This window comes from Phyllopteryx taeniolatus, chromosome 16 (assembly GCF_024500385.1).
Source record: "Phyllopteryx taeniolatus isolate TA_2022b chromosome 16, UOR_Ptae_1.2, whole genome shotgun sequence".
Taxonomy (NCBI): Eukaryota; Metazoa; Chordata; class Actinopteri; order Syngnathiformes; family Syngnathidae; genus Phyllopteryx; species Phyllopteryx taeniolatus.
In genome coordinates, this window is record NC_084517.1 from 9,300,929 (window position 1) to 9,320,708 (window position 19,780).

The 19,780-nt window shown below is 41.6% G+C and overlaps 1 protein-coding gene across 10 annotated transcripts in view; it reads right to left on the reverse strand.

Moving 5' to 3' along the window:
- LOC133466346 (RNA binding protein fox-1 homolog 2-like) overlaps positions 1-19,780 on the reverse strand; it is a 66,749-nt gene that overhangs the window by 36,628 nt on the left and 10,341 nt on the right. For 8 of the 10 annotated variants that reach the window (XR_009784922.1, XR_009784923.1, XM_061749942.1 and 5 more), the window contains exon 2: positions 6,302-6,352. The exons of 1 other annotated variant lie outside the window; for it this stretch is intronic. Coding sequence is in view for 6 of the 9 variants with exons in the window: in XM_061749942.1 (XP_061605926.1) it covers positions 6,302-6,352 (51 nt within the window). In the remaining 3 variants the exon portion in view is untranslated. Of the gene's footprint in view, positions 1-6,301; positions 6,353-19,780 lie in introns of those variants that run through there. One more of the 10 variants, XM_061749943.1, reaches the window with a different exon arrangement.

Sequence of the window (19,780 nt, forward strand, 5' to 3'; positions counted from 1 at the left end):
TGGGTAGGCTCCAAGCTCTCCATCCTCTGCAGCAGCTGCCTTCAAAACACAGATGGGAGTCTTGCAAAAATGAGAAAATACCACATCTCTAAGCCCCAACCTGACAATCTTTATCATACTGCAATTCATCGTTATTCTAGATGCAGCTCCACATGTCAAAACACTGTATTGTTGCAGAAATGAGAGAGCAGGTTTCTGAACCGCACTTCCATATGCAAAAGAGATGGAGCACTGCGGATAGCAGCCTTGATGCCAAGCTTTCAGACATCTGCTGAGTCTGGCTGGAACTGAGTCCAGAGGGATGGAGGAAGGGCAGGATCAGAGTAGGAGGTGGTGGGGAAAAGGAGTGTTGGGAGGGAGTTGTCCGGAGTGGGGGCAAGGACAACAGGGCCGTGGATGTCAGTAACAGATAACAGGATGAAGAGATAAATGGATAAAGGCTGAGTGAAAAGAAAGAGCGAGGGATGACAGGATTAGGGCTGTAAATGAGGGGGATGAGAGGATGAATGAGGGATAATCTGAAGATTAAGTACACATACTGAATTTTGCGATAAACACACACAAACACATGCTCATTATTTACACACAGATGTGCTGTGATCATATGCTACTGAACCTTGGTTGGCACACAGAATAGAGAGAAACGCAACAGCTAACTCACACAAAGGCTTTCCTCCAAAACACCATCCATAGATAATAAATAGGCTGTACTTTAATTTAAAAATAAACCTGAACTCGCTAATAACTTTCATGACCACTATATCATATAAGATGGGAAAATACTATATATTGACATCCAGCATATACTTTGCGGTGAAGTAGCTCAGTCAGTGACTCCCAAGAGGGTGCCGTGGCACACTAATTTACCATGCGAGATCCTCAGTGCCGCAGGAAATTATCCAATTTCACTTAATTTGTCTCAAGATTATTATTTATTAATTTCAAATATATCTTTGTTCCTTTATCAATGCCAATGGTGTCTGACAGGCAGAACAATTGGGTGCTCTCCCACTTGATGGCAAAGGGTACAATAAACCTGTGTATTCTCCTGTTCCTATTCATAGAAAAGAATAAGTCATGGCTTCCTATGTGTCAATGAACTTGGCTTTACATGATCAGGATGATTTCAGCAAGTTTAAAATAACGATAACCAATCACCGATCCGATCACAAGATGGAGCAATGTGTCTCTTTAAATGACTTGTTCATATACTGTATTTACTGGTGTACTCTATACTGAGAATCTTCAAAAGTATTCTCTAGTCAGGTCATGTATTCTAATCAGTCAGCTCAAACCAACATTACAATATGACAGAAATAATGGGTGCTAACTTAATGTAATTGAATTACCTTATTGTAATTAAATTACTTCACACACACACTGAAACTTTAGAGCATGATTCGACATAACGCCGGCATGTTTACGTACAACTGTTAGTGCTAGGATTAGCTTGCTAGGCTACATAACGTTTTGTTGCCCGGTTGCGAGCAGTCTCGTATTAAAAGTACCGTATTTTCACGACCATAAGGTGCACCGTATTAAAAGGCGCAGTCTCAGTTACGGGGTCTATTTCTGTATTTAACACATACATAAGGCATATTATTGGGCGCAGGCATGGTAAAACATACGCTAGCTTAAAACATACGGTAGCATGCATGTCATTGTCAGAGTCAGTTGCCGGGGGGCTGTTCAGCAATGATGCCGGCTTTCGCAAAAGCTTGGACAACAGTCAAAGCAGATACCTTAGCCCAGGCATCCACAATCCATTCACATATGGTGGCGTAACTCGCCCGGCGATAGATGGATAGATGGCGTCGTTTCATAAAACGAAAGCACCAAGACGGACCTCCTTGAAAATGTTGATTTTCATTTCTTCTGCAAGCGTTATTGCCCTCAGTCGAATGGTGACTCTAGAGACGCTTCTCACGGCCGTTATTTGATCATTAATCCATTGCTCGAGTTGGTCTTCCAACTCGGGCCAGCTCGCCTTGTTTCCGTGGAAACTCAGCTTCGTCTTCTTGACTTGGCGAAGCTCGTTTTCCTGCTTCCTCCACTTGCGAACCATGGATACGTTGATCTTGAATTCTCTCGCGGCTGCTCGATTCCCATGTTCCTCCGCGTAACTGACAGCTTGCAGTTTAAACTGTGCTTCGTAAGTGTGTCTCTTTGTAGGTGTCATTTTTGGAGGTCCTTAGCCAAACCGATGTTGTTTTGCACAATGCACATACTGGCGCTATATCCCTACTGGGGGCGTGGCTTTATCGTCCTCTTTCACGCGCACCCTTCCCCCTTTAACGTCCGCATGCTTTCCTCAGTCAAGTCTGCCTTTCCTCTATATAAGCAGCGTGTCGGCAGGAAATGCTCCTAGTCAGTCAAGCGGAGCGCTCATCAAAGTCACACAACATTTACAGATTTTGGAACTCGGTGCACACATAAGGCGTGCCGCATTATAAGGCGCCCTGTCCATTTTGGAGAAAATTTAAGACTTTTAAGTGCGCCTTATGGTCGTGAAAATATGGTATGTGAACATACCTCAAGGAATCCTTGAATTAAAGTCTTCTCCCGAGCACCGGTGACCACAACCACACGTTTTCCCCCATTTTGTTCTTATAATACATGTGTCGCGCTGTCGTCGCCATGGTAACGAGTGTATCCGGTCGCGTTTGAGTTGACAAGATAAAGCCCTTAGTGAGGATAAGCGGTAAAGAAAATGGATGGAAGCCCTGTGATCTTAAAAGACGAATGCAAATATTTGTGGGCGACCAACATCAACTCCGTCCTCAAAAAGGCCCAGCAGAGGATGTACTTCCTGCGGCTTCTGAGAAAGCATGGCCTGCCACCGGAGCTGCTGAGACAGTTCTACACAGCGGTCATCGAATCAGTCCTGTGTTCTTCCATCACAGTCTGGTTTGGTGCTGCTACAAAAAAGGACAAACTCCGACTGCAACGGACAATCAAAACTGCTGAAAGGATTGTCGGTACCCCCCTACCCACCCTTGAGGACTTGCACGCTGCCAGAACTAAGACAAGGGCGTGCAAAATCCTCTCGGACCCTCCCCACCCTGGTCACCAGCTCTTCCAGCTCCTTCCCTCAGGTAGGCGCTACTGATCAATGCAAACTAGAACTAGTAGACATTCCAACAGCTTCTTCCCTCTTGCAATCAACTTCTTGAACAGCTAACTTACAATTCCATTACAACAAGCTGGCAATTTTTTGACTTGAGTTCGTTGTCACATTTCTGTATTATGTATTACTCGTGCACTCACTGTAGTTGTCTCGCCGTGCTGCACTATTTGCATATAGTGGCCACTCATGCCAGAGTAGCATCTGCTCCATTTGCACACTGATTGAGGAGTATCTGTAACATTTGCACAACCATTGTCCCAGATTATTGCAGTACTCGTCACTTTAAACCGCATACACTCCTTGAAGTCTCAGTGCCCTTTGCACAATGGTCATTGCACCGGACTATTGCGATATTAGCCATTCGAACTGAGGACTCTGCATCTTTTTGCACAATTGTTGTTTGTTGTTGTTTTTTGTCAATGTCTTTATGTCTCCCAAGTGTTCTGTAAATTGACTGTCTGTTGTACTAGAGCGGCTCCAACTACCGGAGACAAATTCCTTGTGTGTTTTGGACATACTTGGCAAATAAAGCTGATTCTGATTCTGATTTTATTGCAGTAGTCTGACATGAAAGACCAAATTTGTTTTGTAGTCTGATCCAGGCATTATGTTTTGTCTGTCTCAGACGTGTTGTCTGTCCCACACCGCCGACGTTTAAAATAAATAAATAAATAAATAAATAATAAAAAAAAAAAAGAACTATTGGTGTCAGATATTTACAGTACTACGTCAAAAGACACGCGACAAGGCTAAAAATAAACTAGCTTTGGGATTCAAATATACTGTACACGATGGTGTGGAGTAAATGTCTTTTGTGGAGCCGATCAATGCCGGTGAATTATGACAAAGCCTATCAGATCGGTGTAAAGTCTAAAATGAACTGTTCAACTAAAAAAAGGCCCATATTTCACACAGAGTAAGTCAATTTGTGAGTAAATTGAAAAATGAAGATCATCATTATTTCAGTTTTCATACTTTTTGCTTGGTGGTGTGTTATGAGATTTTCTGAATGTACAATGGGCGCAATGACTCCATAAATGTTGGGAAACAAAGAACTAGTTAATCCAGTAAGGCAGGCCTTGGTTTACTACATTTGCATTTTAACAAGGAGTTTGTGTACAGGAGTGTGCAGATTAAATGAGCAGTCATAACCCAAATCCTTCATAAAACAACAGAGCTGTAAACATTTGGATCAGTATAAATTACCTCCTGCCCCCCATCTAGAAAGTGGTAACAGAACAACAAACATGTACTGTAAAAATTTTTTTTTAGTATTTTAATTTAAACATTTGTTTTTTTTGTACCAGACATGACAGAATCTAAGTCGATTAGCTATTTCTCTAACCAAAGTTGCTTCCTGACTGGCCCTAAAACACAAAATTAATAAATTAAACGTGTAACTCCCAAAATGTTGTGTACATTGCTAGTAAGAAATATCAAGGGTATGAAGCTTTAAAAAAAATATAAAAATGGAAAACTGGATAGCAAAAATAAACAATACAATAAAAATAAAGCTAAAATTATTAAAGACAGGGTCACTGATGGTGAAGTGGTACACTCGCCTGACTGTGGTGCGGGCAGCGTGGGTTCAGTTCCCACTCAGTGGCGGTGTGAATGTGAGTGCGAATGGTTGTCCGTGTCTATATGTGCCCTGCGGCTGACTGCCGACCAGTTCAGGGTGTAGTCCGCCTTTCGCCCGAAGTCAGCTGGGATAGGCTCCAGCGCCCCTCAACCCTAACCGGGATAAGCGGTGTTGAAAATGGATGGATGGATATTAAATACAGTATTTCTTTACAACGTCACAATACTAGGAAGAGTTAGATTGTTCTGGGATGGAGAAATTCGAGTGAGGAGAGCTGTAAAGATTAAAAAAAGAATGTTGCCTAGGATGAGCAAGCAAAAACAAGTAAAACAAAAAAACAAAACAAAAAACGCAACTGACGCTAATGGCTGAACAACATTTGCATGATGGGTGGCTCTAAGCACGAAAGCCATCTTAATAAGTTGCTTCTGTTTCTTCTTTACCTCCACACTCCCTCCCACACTTGCCTTTTATCATTTCAATATTCAACTTTTGTTCACCTGATAGAACACAAAAAAACTTGAAAGAATGCTTGGTAGAAGGGAAATGAAGACGGGGAGGATATAAAATACATAACGCTGAGTTTGAACTTGACAGTTAAATTCTTCCAAGCGTACCCTCTTTAAGCTCCTGCGATGGGATCTAAGAGTGCTGTATTCCCAAGAAAGGAGATGCCAAGTGCAGAGAAGGATGAGGAGGGGACGAGGAGAAAAATACACATATGGGAGGAGGAAATTTCTCATGTTGGGCTGCGAGGAGTAAGCCTGTGGGGAAGAAGCGACTCACAGACCAACACTTCCCTCCTGTGGCACCGCCAGAAAGCTACATCCCAAAGACATAAGAGAAAAAAATGTGCTTGCACAGGCAGAACTAAAGGTGGGAACATACAAGCTTTGTCATTAGTGCACCAAAATAGAAATTGCAAATGCACACACAGATTCATCCTGTGCTCAAGCACCGAGCCGGTGGGCTGAGCTGCCGAAAGTGTACTGCTGCACATAAGTGATAAGAAAATTGCCAGACAGTCTTCCACAACGCTGCACATAAGACACACAAGGCTGCACATAAGGCACTCATTACCGCAAGCAATATTCATGGGGGAAATACTTAAAAAGAATTGAAGAGCGGAATAGAAACAATATGAAACAGTATTGCATGTGGAGGGTGGAGAGCTTACTCGAACGCAGATAACAGAATTGCTGTCTGCTTTCTGAGTGTCAGGCCTTTGAAAGTGGAGCTCAATCGCAACCAGGTTCTTTCATCCTTTCCTCCAGGAGGCTTTTTTTTCATGAGCTACCAATGGATGACGCAGACGGGAAATTAAAGAGCACCTGGCAGAGTTACATAGCAAATCCTGCTTCTCTATATAACTAAATAGATGACTTGCCTCACAAACTAACTATTCAAGCACTAGTACTACCTGCCTTTTAATAAAAGTGCTCTACTCTTTACTTGTGTAACAGATCTCTAGTCAGAAGGATCTGCTGTTTGGAAATAATTATTTTGAGATATTGCAAATGAAATTCTGAATGTCCTCTTAGAACAATTTGTGTGTTGCCATAAATCTTTGCAAGAATTCACTATTCTCTTACCTGATTGTGAGGTGTGTATCCATGGAAACCAGGATTTAACGGCTCATTGTTCTGAAAGAGACAATAAGAGGGGAAAGAGTGCAAGTGGTATGTAAGCGGATGTATAATGACAGACAACGTTTAAATTACAACTGTTCTCCGGAAAAAGGAGGTATTATTTTTTGGGGGTTTTGTATTGAGATTTTTGGAATAATGCTTCTTTGAGTCAGTTTTCATTGATGCAAAAAAATAAAGGTTTCAATATTTTTAAAACAATATGCAGACATCAGATTAATTTTTGTCAATACCAAGAAATGCACACAAAATTAAATGGTAGGAACACAGAGTTAACAGCCTGTTAAACAATGCAGCTTACAAACATTTTACATCCTGCACCAATGAAGTGCTACTCTCAAAACAGAGAGGCACTTACTTACTCCTCTAAATCAGTCAAAACTTGCCCCAGCAACCAGTGCTGAGTTGTTGTTTTTGTTTGGTAATTAATTTTAATTAGATTATTTCTGTCCCTTGTCCCCTCTTTTCTCTCTGACTATCATTGTGGTGTTATTTTGTCCTGGTTACAGAAACTATTGTTTGCTGCAGAATGAGTTGAGGAAGAGGCAAAGGGGAACAAAAGTGGGGGGCAGTAAAGCGGGACTGGAACAATGGGTGAAAGTTAACTAAACGCTGATATTTTGACAGCAGACAGGGAGAAGACATGAGCACAGTACTGCCTGCTGGCATGCCTTGCAGAGAAAACATGACCTCCTAAAGGAGATGAGGAAGACAAAGAGAAAAAACGAGAATGTCATTGAGGTGGTTGGGAGGCAAAAAAAAAAAAATGCATGTTCTCACATAGCTCTATGAATGGGGGATAGTGCAGTCGGTAGTTTTTGCAAAGGCAAATACTGTAATTTCTTGTGTATAATGCACACACCCCCAACCCCCCCACACCCCAAAAATGTCAAAAGTCAATATTGTGCATTATACATAGGTATAGGGGAAAATGGGGAAAAAAAAAATATTTATTTATTTATTTTGTCCTATTCGGCTGTTAGGTCAAGCAGAATGGAAAATCTGTAACCCTTTTATGCCGGAACAGTTTTACTGTGTCACAGTGGAGTTTTAAGCTTCCGCTGTGGTATTATAATTGAGGTTTATTGAGAATCAGACTTGATCAGTTGAACAGAACAAAGTTTCTAGAAGGGAGAGAGAAACAAAGACAAAGCACTAATTGTAAACAGGATGAGAGAAGTAAATGATTACATTATCTACAACAATGAAACATTAAATATGAGTGTTGCATGGGGCTGTAGTGCTACACCCTGTGAGGGAAGGACAGGACAAGACAGAACAGGACAAGGACAGGAGAAGCAGCATTAAGGACAAGGGTTGTGATCCCGACAGTACAACTGAAGTGTGGTGGCATTAATTATGTCAATTATAAAAATCTACAGGACGAGAGTATAAGGGAGGGGGATGCACAAGCGATTTGCATATTCATGAGTTATTTGTCGCAGTAAGTGCGTGACGCCACAACCAGTGAAAGAGTCCTAGGGGTGTGTGTCTGCGCATACATGCAAGTGAATTGATACCGTTTTACATGCATAAAGACTGACAGAAGTGTCCTGTAACTGCTGTGGCCGCACCGCTGCGGCTGAGGACCCCACCCAAACAATCGAGGGGCAGGATCAGGCCCAGGGGTCCGACCGAGAGCAGTCCGGCGGACGGGACAGGTCCCATACCGATGGACCCAGGGCGGTCCGCCGGACCCACCGAGGCGCCCCGACAACCGACCACCCAGTGGGGCCGCAGGGACCCAATGCCACCCACCCAGCCAGCCTCCCCAACCCAAACACCGCCAATGCCACCCCCACCAGCAGCCAGAGCGGGTGACCCAGGCGGATGGCAGCCTTTCACAAACTTTCACATTATATAAATGTATGCCGCCATCTAGAGGTTATGAAAGAGCTATACACTTTCATTCCAATATGCCACCTAGAGGTAATGAGAAAGGTGTACACTTTCATTCTAATATGCCACCGCCACCTAGAAAAATACAGATAATACTTCATGTTTTGATCATATGGGTAGAAGCAAAATCACGCATTGGGAAAATGCATTACACATAGGGAGAAGGGTTTTCCATAATTTTTAGGTCAACTTTGGGGGTGCGTATTATACATGGGTGCGCATTATATACGAGAAGTTACGGTATGTGAGGTTCAAAGCTACAGGACTAGGACAAATGCCAAAATTACAGGACTTATTGCGACAAAGGACACAATTACCTACTCACCACCAGTTTCCCGTTGTGTTTTACCTTGTTAGCATTCTAGTTATCCCTTCCCCGTTTCTCGGTCGTCTGTAAGTATCATTCTGTTTCTGTTTGCTAAACTTTAGTTTAGCTTCTGTTCATTTCTGTCTGTCTCTTGTTCTTATCGCTCTAAACTTGTGTAGTTGAGGTTGAGTCTTTAGTTTGGTTGGCTTGTTTTTCTCGTTCTTATTTTCATAGTTTAACTTTGCATCATTTTGCACTATGAATGAATGAATCAATGTATGCATTTACTCCGTTATCCTATTCAGTTTCTTAGTAAGTTACATTATCGCGCTTTAGTTTCATATCTATTTACCCTTAGTTCTGTTTTATGTTACCTTTTGGCATTTGTCTCCCTTTTTGCTGCGTCCATCCACTTTACCATTGTTTATTTCTGGGATTTTCGCATTGACAGTCTTGTTGTCCATTTCTTTTCTTCGTTGTGGTATTTGTATTTGTGTTTTTTATCTTCCACTGTCTAGTGCTCCCATGGTTTAATAAAAGTCTTGGTATATCACTCTTGGTGTGCTTTGGGGTCCGAATATTGTTAATGCGTACCTTAGCAGTTATAGATCATAATGGCTGTAAACGTTTTGAAACTATGTATTTATATACCGCATTTTCCGCACTATAAGGCGCACATAAAACCGACGTCATAAATTGACCGTGCGCCTTATGTGTTGCACTGAGTTCCAAAATCTGTAAAAATGTTGTGCGATTTCGGTAAGCGCTCCGCTTCATTGACTGCCGGACTATTTCCCGCCGACATAGGGACCTAATACGTACACTATGAACGCTGGCAGCGATAAACCAATTAGAGAACATTACGTAAAGCTACGTACAGTATGTACAATTACCTCCGCCACGCCTCTGGTAGGTATACTGTACAACCGGTATGCTGCTAAACAAAATTTGTTTGGCTAAGGACGGCATCAGCGAAGAGACATGCTTACGAGGCACAATTCAGACTACAGGCTATCAGTTACGCGGTTGTAAATGGGAATAGAGCAGCCGCGAGAGAATTAAAAAAATCAATGAATCTATGTTTCGGAAGTGGAGGAAGCAGGAGACTCCATGCGCGCCCATATCACCGCTACTGTGTGAAAAACCAAGTGAAGTAAATTAATTCGGAGCTTGCTATCATTCCGTGAGGATTAACAAAAGAACTCCAACTGCTGGATATTGGTGAAAACAGGGCGTTCAAAGTGAAGTTGCGAGCGGCGTGGGAGTGATGGACGAGAGACGGCGAACACACCTTTACTAAGACTGGGAGGCAGCGCTGGGCGAGTTACGCCACCATATGTGAATGGATTGTGGATGCCTGGGCCAAGGTATCTGCTTTGACTGTTGTCCGAGCTTTCGCGAAAGCCGGCATCATTGCTGAACATCGGCAACAAGACTGACTCCAACAATGATGAGAGGGAACCCGGCATGTTTGACGGCAAAATTGCCCAGCTGTTCAATTCAGATACAGAAGATGAGGACTTCGATGGATTTGTGACAAAAGATTGATAAAAAAAATAATGTGAGTGTATTTTTAAATACGTAGAAGAATAAAGTTGAACCAAACTCACTGTTTTGCATCCGTTACCTTGTTTTACCGAATAATACGGTGCGCCTTATGTATAGCTTAAGTACAGAAATAGACCCCGTAATTGAGACTGCGCCTTACAATCCGGTGCGCCTTATGGTTCGGAAAATACCGTATATTATTATGATTATTTTGTTTTATGTCACAAAACACTGGCATCTGGACAGTGTAGATATCCACTGTAGATCGATACTTTAGTCATCCACACAGGAGTATGACTTTTTTTCTTTTTCAATAAAACAGAGTCATCAGCCATCACATTTGTTTTTTTCTGTCTGTAAGAAAAACAATATTGGCAAAAAAAAACTAATTGGGACAGCTGGCTTTTACACATGCTGTAACATAAAAGGGCCCCCCTAAAACTGTTCCCATAAAGTTGGAAGCATATAATTGTTTATGTCGTCTTCGTAAGGTGAAGAATTAAGATACAGGGGAACTAAGGGGTTCATGCCTACCACTGCCTGAAGTGTGTCCCAGAAGGTTGGTCCCCTGAGTGAAGGTAGGTATGAGCAAAGAGTGGGGAAAAGATTGTATTTTAGACCCGTCCTCTCTGCCTCATATGAAACAGCCTTTTCTTTGTCCTCTCTCTCGCTCCACTTCCTGTTTCATCTGGAACCAATTTACCCCCTTACGCCTTGTCCCCAGGGGGAACACTCTCCTTGGTGCGCCACATTTAGAGGGGAATGGGCTGGCTCATATTGGACAACACAGTGACTTTGTAAAAACAGCTGGTGGTTAAAGACATGTATTTTGCACAATGCTAACATTAGTGGGTCTAGTTGAACTAGACTTTAAACACCATATGCATTAGCATATTTACAGTATACACTGTATTAATATATTACATCATGAAAGACGTGAAACTTTTATTTTAACAAAGTTAAACACTTTTGTACGCCACCGCAGTTGGGCACAAGCACATCTTCATGCGTGTTCTTCGTCATTGGTTTTCGCCACTTAACTTAATTTTAACAATGCTATATTCAACTTTTATCTGAAACATTAATGAATATTAAGTCAAGTGGGTTAGTTCCACACACATTGCCTTTTAGGTCATAAGTTTGATATTGATACTAGTTATAAAGAACCCCGGGTCAAATGTTCAGGAGAAAGTTCTAGAAGTTAATCACTGCAGCCCTCCACCAGTCGGGGCTTTATGGCAGAGTGGCCCGACGGAAGCCTCTCCTCAGTGCAAAACACATGAAAGCCCGCATGGAGTTTACTAAAAAACATCCGAAGGACTCCAAGATGGTGGGAAATAAGATTATCTGGTCTGATGAGGCCAAGATATAACTTTTTGGCCTTAATTCTAAGCGGTGTGTGTGGAGAAAACCAGGCACTGCTCATCACCTGTCCAATAAGGTCCCAACAGTGAAGCATGGTGGTGGCAGCATCATTCTGTGGGGGTGTTTTTCAGCTGCATGGACAGGACGACTGGTTGCAATCGAAGGAAAGATGAATGTGGACAAGTACAGGGATATCCTGGACTAAAACATTCTCCAGAGTGCTCAGGACCTCAGACTGGGCCACACCCTAAGCACACAGCTAAAATAACGAAGGAATGGCTTCAGAACAACTCTGTGGCTCTTCTTATATGGCCCAGCCAGAGCCCTGACTTCAACCCAATTGAGCATCTCTGGAGAGACCTGAAAATGGCTGTCCAGAAACATTCACCATCCAACTTGACAGAACTGGAGAGGATCTGCAAGGAGGAATAGCAGAGGATCCCCAAATCCAGTGTGAAAAACTTACCAACACGAAAACACGTTAGACGTCGCCGTCCCAAAGTTGGACACAGAGTTAAGACATCAATTTTGGAGTCGTTGAAGTTGGCAGAAAGAGTGGCACACACATTTGATGGTTGGACTTCCAGAGCGACCGACCCCTACTTACATAACTACTGGTGTTCGGACTCGGCTCCTAAAACCCCAATCGATATTCATACTGTCTTTGCCGAGAGATGATCAAATCAAATATAAAATACAACTTGATTATTTGAAAACTATCTATAGCCCCCTGTTTAAGTACTGTTTGCAGTTTTTTTAGGTCGCAAGATAGGAAAGCGGGTGTCGGGCGCATTTTCCCACCAGAAAAAAAGCAGTTGTCAAAACGCTTCTTGTGGGTTTAAAATGGCTTACTTTCATCATGAGCCCTCACCATGGCCAAGGTCTGTTTAAGCAGGCCTCTGTGCACGCTGACTGGCAACAACTTGTCGACTACGAGCTAGTTAGCTTAGCTGCTAGTTAGCGGCAACTCTCGTCAATCTTCTGCCACGATCGGTGTTGAATGAATCTTGCATAACTTTATTCAATTCATCTGCCGCGGTCGTAGTCTGCCATGAACATTCGTGCAGCTTCTCCTCATGGGACGCTTCTCCGCGGAACGGGTCCATGATATGTTATGTATTATATACATTATGGCTTACAGCGGGTACTGTACAACTGCGCAGGCGCACTAAGTCAAACGCACCGGAAGTAAATAAGGTACAATCAAATGCGAAAATTTAATAGTTTACACTTGATCTTTTGTTAAATATTAGTACACTTCTGTTTTTTTATTAAAATGAGAGTCAGAGCAGGTTCACCCACTGCTCATTTAAACTGAAGAAATGTTAGTTAAACTTTATTTCTTATATTAATGCTGTATTTGTATTATTATTATTTAGTTCTGATATTTTTAACATCAGAATTAGCAGGCAGACCTACTGTTAATCCAATCTGAAGAGATGAACTTTATTAAAAACAAAGTGTGTATGCATTTGCCATCAGTTATTGTTTGTTTATTATATCCATTAATTAATTTTACCGGATTTCCTTACAAGAAACAACTGGAATCTGGGAAATTTCACATGCACTGTTCAGTATCCAGGAATTTCTAGCCACTGAATCGTTTCGTATTGTTCTAAATGAAGCAATATTGTCCATCAATCAAATCGGCAACCACGAATCGTGATAGGAATCAAATCGTAACACCCCTACCATATACAGTACAAATATACAAATATATGTCGGCTAGATGTATTTATTAAGGCTTCTTTATATTCGCGCGGACGGCGACTGCGCTGACGTCACTGCGGCTGTCCCTCACGTAGTTTGCCTTTATACTCGAGCGCAACCCAAGCGCGCAGTTTTGAAAACGTACTGCAGTTCATCTCCAAGTCGGGGGTGTCGCTACGGCTGGTATTGGCTAGGACACCACAGGGTGGAGTTTCCCCTGCATTTTTTGGGCCATTTCCGGTAGCCGTTTTTACTTTCATTTCAGTAACAAGGAACAAAGCAACAACAATGGCGACCGTGGAGCAGTGTCTGCGAGAACAAATGGACCTAGATGACCAGATGATACGTGTAATTATGCTGAAAAATTGATCAAGAAGCCGGCGGCGTAGATGGTATGTAGAACCAAGGGGCACACTGAGAACGTCATCACAGCATGTGACTAAAACAGAACAATCACGAGAGATGATCTCCGCAACGTTCGACGCGCATCAACTATTTTTGCCGCGTGCGCGTCAAGCTACGCAGAGGGGCCGCGCGGGGCAATTCGTCAGTCACGTGATGCAATGCAGGCGTTGTCGGCCGCGCGACCGCGGGAGTATAAAGAGGCCTTTAGGATTGTAAAGATAGACAAAAGTTAAGATTTGATTCATATCTCAATTTCTGACCCATGGTTGGTTTTTTTTTTATTACATTTTTTTTTTTATATTTTATCAATAATATATAGATCAATTTGTCTGTAACAATACTACATTTATAATATACATATATAATGTAATATTATAACAAGCACATTTATCAGAGAAGACTGGACAGGATGGTATTTTTGAAGGCAAAATAACATGTTCAATGTATTGGCCGTCACTTGGGGAAGTTTTTGAAACACTCATGTCAAATAGCCTGAGTCTTGTAGACTCCGCAATCCCTGTCGTCAACTGGGTAGCTGAAATGCTCCCATACTGCTGCAAGGGTGTAGGTGCCGCACTACCCACAAAAACGCAATGAGTGAAAACGCAATACCAATTAAATCTGAACCCAAATTATAGTGGTTCAGTTTTGCAGCAGACAGAGCAGAGTGGAAAGAAAATAGGGGAGTGAACACAGAAGGGCGGGAGGAGGGTTAGAGCAACATCTGGAATCAATCTGTTGAGAAAGGAGGGAGGGAGCGGGATGGATGGAAGGATGGGGGATGGATCGAGTGAAAGATGAAAAAAGAATAAGGGGATGAAAATAAGGAGAGAGAGAGAGAGAGAGAGAGAGAGAGAGAGAGAGAGAGAGAGAGAGAGAGAAACAGAAGAGAAGGAGGAGGAATGCAGGGATAAAGTCAGGAAAAAGAAGGGAGAACTAGAAAGCAATGAGACTGTAGCGAAGTGGAGACAATGAGTCATGCGAGAAGAATGTGGTGTGATTTATATTTTCTTAAGGGGTGGGGGGAGGGTTTGTGGGAATGGTGGTGGTGGCTGAATTTAATACCTGGTTCTCAAACATAAACAGTGCGTTCATGCTTTTTGCCATATGGTACTGCTTAAGAACATGTCTCTTTTATCTAATCAATTTATGCATTTTTCCATGAAAATGGATGGATATAACTTAAAACTAGAGAAGGGCTTCCACTCAGTCAGTTTCCAAATGTAGTTGGTGCATGAGGAGGGGCTTTGGAAGGCTGACGTTCAGAGCTTCAGGCTGTGCTAACATGGATCAACAGCACACGCTCTGGGGGCAAAACTAAAGGGCGTCTCTCGTTTATATTCTCTCTCACCAACACTCTATTTTAGGAGAAGGAAAGAAGTTGAGAATTACTGGAGCAAATGAGTGGAAGGAAAGAAAAAAGAGAAATGGTGGCGGAAGGTAAAATAACATGAGGTCAACAGATGGTGAAGGGGGTGATGGGTGGGTGGTGGGGCGGACAGAGGAGGGGTGCTGGTTAAATTAGAGGGGGTAGTTAAAGGCATCTTGTCAAGCTGTTTTACAAAATCTACTAAAAACATAAATATTACACACATAAAAAGTCAAAAGAACAAAATCCTGACAGGTTCAAAGTAAGAGCGGGTAGTAGGCCACATGGTACAGGGTAGTGCTGGGGAAAGTGGATTCTTATATGCATCAAGATACATACTCTATGGAAATGATTCTGAATAGATTCCAAAATGTCAATAATTATTTAATATTATGGTAGAACAAAAAAATAAAAATAATAAATAAATAAACTTGGGAAGGTAGTAGGCCACGTGGTAGTGAATAGGGCTAGGGGAAAAGTAGATTATTTTGATGCATCCAGATGTATAATTAAAGGATCCAGAATCAATTCTGAAATTTCAAAAATATATTTTGAATATAATAAAGTAATGTTGGCGGAACGAAAAAAGTGTAACGCTGAAGTGAGAAAGTACAGCACTCGCTGGACAGTCAATGTGGCACAGATAATAAACAGCAGTGAGAAAGCAGAGTCATGATGGCATGAATTGTGATGTGGAACAGAATGTAGCCAATCAAGAAGCGCAAGGAACAAGAAAAAGGGTAATGACCGTAAATAAAAACAAACATGCCTTTCCCAATGTTGTTGTTTTGTATAAATGTGGGTTCCCCAGACGGCAAGAAGTATTTTCCAAAGAAAGTCTTTTTGAGACGTCATTGCCATTTTACAACAGTCCCGCTTCCAGCAATCTTTGGAAACACTCGAATAACATTGGCGCATACCCGGATGTCTTTCTTCTTTGGGTTTGTTAGATCACATGTGATCACGCGAGATTTCTGCCTCAGAGGACATGTTTGTTGATCTGTAGTGGAACAGAATCTTTGTGTGTGTCACACTACTATCAAAACTGTTAAATGCCTGATTTTTTAAATCTTTATGTGTGGGTTCTGTCACAGATACAAATGATTTTAAGATTTGAAAAATCCTTGTGTGTACCAGGCCTTAGGGTACATTCAAATGACAACAGCCTGGTAAAAATGGAGGGAAAGCGCGTACCACTGCAAAAAGCAACGTTATAAATGCCAAATTTATAAAAGATCCATCTTGATCCATTCCATTAGGTACCTACCGACTACTACCTACAGTGTCAATGTTTGTGTCCAGCTGCAATATAGCTCCATTTTAAATGTGCTGTCAACAGTTCCATGTGTGAAGTTCCATTTCAAGAGCAATGCCTTTTTGTTGCAGAATGTGACACCTCGGTTTCGACCAATTAGTCCTGAATCACAGAGCCATGTTTCATTTTGTTTTTTAAAACATATACAGTCATGGAAAAAATTATTCAACCAACCTTGTTTCTTCAGTTTCTTAATCATTTTTAATGCCTAGTACAACTAAAGTCACATTTGTTTTGACAAATATAATAATGACAAAAAATAGCTCTTAAAGAGTTCAATTTAAGAACCGATTTCTGACTGTATTTCGACTAGGGTCGCAGGTGTGGTGGCACCTATCTCACCTGACTTTGGGCGAGAGGTGGGGTACACCCTTAACTGGTCGCCAGCCATTCACAGGGCACATATACACAAATTACCATTCGTACTCACATTAACACCTACACACAATTTAGTCTTCAATTAACCTATCAAGCATGTTTTTGGAATGTGGGAAGAAACCGGAGTACCCAGAGAAAACCCACACAGGCACGGGGAGAACATGCAAATTCCACACAGGGGAGAACTGTAAGGCAGATGCGCTAGACCATTCATCCACCGTGCCACCCCATTCTTATATTGTCCGTCCAAATTTTTTGTTCTTTACCTGGTCATTTCTGTGTATTTTTCTGTTATTATGACCATGTTACTTGTTTGTAGAGGCAGCGAGAATGCACACAGCAGTAAATACTTTTTGTTGCCTTGCTGCCCGGTACAGTGTCTTTTAATGTGGCGTTCAATTGGTTTTCTTGAATTTGTGAGGAGCATGCTTCTAGACCTATTCCATATGCAAAATGCCTTGAGATAACATCTATTGTTTTGTCACGCTATGTAACTAAAATTTATGTGACGATACGCAGTCGCATATTGCATTGCTTTTGATCACATGGTTTGGCATGATCAATTTATTTCATAATCAACAAAATGTCTCAGTTATAGTTAAATATGTTCAGACTGACCCAATTAATTGTTTAAATGTGATACAATTTATGTTTGAAAAATCTGCAGGGCTGGGTAATTTTTCTCAGAATATTTTAAATGGTTTTATAACATTTTAGAAGAGACTTCTTCAAATTCAACTGCCACCACTAATACTAGGTCAGTAGGAGTTGGCTACTACAAAAAAAATCTTTTGAATACATAATGTGCTGGATTAAGTAGTGGTGCAGTGCAGGTATACGTCTTCGTTCGTACTTTTTAAGCAAACCCGAGACAGCACTGTGGTCCGCCATTGTTTTTCTGGTTGTGACATATGTGGGCATAGACTGAATACTTAACATGGAAATGGAAATAATGGTGATGTTTTAAAAAAAATGTCCACTTTGACATTGTTTTTAGGTTCCAAAATTATATTCTCATGGGGGAAAAAACGGCTGACACTAAAACTCTTTTAGAGTCCAGTTTCCAGTGTCGTTGGTCGTTACTGTAGGACTGTTATTGTGAGTTGCTTCACTTTTCTGTGACTTATTTTAAATCATCTGATTAAATTACTTCTGCTGATAATTGCGGATAAGACATTTCTACAGTTATTTTTAAACTAGAGCAAAAGAAACAGCTCTGAAAAAAATGCTTTCAAGTCCTATTTATGACACTGTGACAGTCCATTACTGATGACCTCGTGTGAGGAAAACACTGAATTGACATTTTGCTGTGTGTGGGTGGAGATGGGATCACATATGACAGTTTGGGGGCAGCCGTGGGGAGGAGGCGTGTGTATGGTGGGAGGGTTTGTGTGTGGTCGATTTACCATAAAGGGAGAGTTAACGTGAGTGTCATGTTAAGGGGGTGAAAATAGTGTGCTAACAAGAACAAATGGGAAGAGAATAAAAAAACCTTCTCTGTTCTCTTTTTTTAGGAAATGTGACTTGGCTGTTCCTAACAGAATAAATTGACTAATAAAAGAAGCATGCATGCATGCACAAACACACTCACACGCGGTGATTTTTAGCTTATCGCTGCCGGTTCAAAAGTCAGGTGTGACTCTCCCTGAGTTACAGCTCAAAGTTTAACAGGAATCTTTAAACAGCAGGAGAAATCAGGTACCAGAAGGCAGTGTGGGCAGCACACACATACACATTCAGCGCTTGAAGTAATAAAGTAAGGGAAATACTGAATTCAAATTTAATTGGACTGGGGAAAAAAGAACAAAAATAAACGAAGCTTCCAGTGATATACAAGAAATGTAATGTTATGCTACGAACAAACAGATGTCACCATAAGAGTTTTTATTTGGGATACAAAGCTTACATTGGTATTTCAAGTATTGCGATTAAAAAAAATGCTTGAAAAATTTTCTCTACCTCAATGAACTTTTTATTTTCTTGGGAAGCTCAAGGTACGCCTGATAATGTGGCACAATGCGCTTACGTCACTATGCACGCAAAGTTGGAGCTGGAAGCTGAGCTATTTGGTTGGAGCGGGAACATGGCAATGACGAATAGGAGAAAAAAAGGCAAGAAAAAAAGAAAGCATTTCATTCTGAACAGCAAGGCGTAATGCGGACCTTGGTCTCCGCAAAAGAAGCCCAGAGCCGCATACGACCCAAGACAAGGTCAAATTTACATGGCGCAAACCAGTGAGATTAATTTTTAATGTGCAGTGGGTACGGAAGGTTTTCAGACCCCCTTAAATTTGTCACTCTTTGTTATAGTGCAGACATTTGTTACAATCATCCAAGTTAATTTTTTTTCCTCATTAATGTACACACAGCACCCCATATTGACAGAAAAAAAACTTAATTGCTGAAATTTGTGCTGATTTATTAAAAAAGAAAAACTGAAATATCACACAGCCATAAGTATTCAGACCCTTTGCTCAGTATTTAGTAGAAGCACCTGTTGAACTAATACAGCCATGAATCTTTTTGGAAATGATGCAAGTTTTTCACACCTGGATTTGGGGATAATCTGCCATTCCTTCTTGCAGATCCTCTCCAGTTATGTCAGGTTGGATGGTGAATGTTGGTGAGCAGCCATTTTCAGGTCTTTCCAGAGATGCTCAATTGGGTTTAAGTCAGGGCTCTGGCTGGGCCATTCAATAGTTGTTCTGAAGCCACTCCTTCGGTATTTTAGCTGTATGCTTAGGGCCAGTGTCTTGTTTGAAGGTGAACCTTCGGCCCAGTCTGAGGTTATGAGCACTCTGGAGAAGGTTATCGTCCAGGATATCCCTGTACTTGGCCGCATTCATATTTCCTTCGATTGCAACCAGTCGTCCTGTCCTTGCAGCTGAAAAACACCCCCACAGCATGATGCTGCCACCACCATGCTTCGCTGTTGGGACTGTATTGGACAGGTGATGAGCAGTGCCTGGTTTTCTCCACACATGCCACTTAGAATTAAGGCCAACAATTTCTATCTTGGTCTCATCAGACCAGAGAATCTTATTTCTCACCATCTTGGAGTCCTTCAGGTGTTTTTTGTAGCAAACTCCATGCAGGCTTTCATGTGTCTTGGACTGAGGAGAGGCTTCTG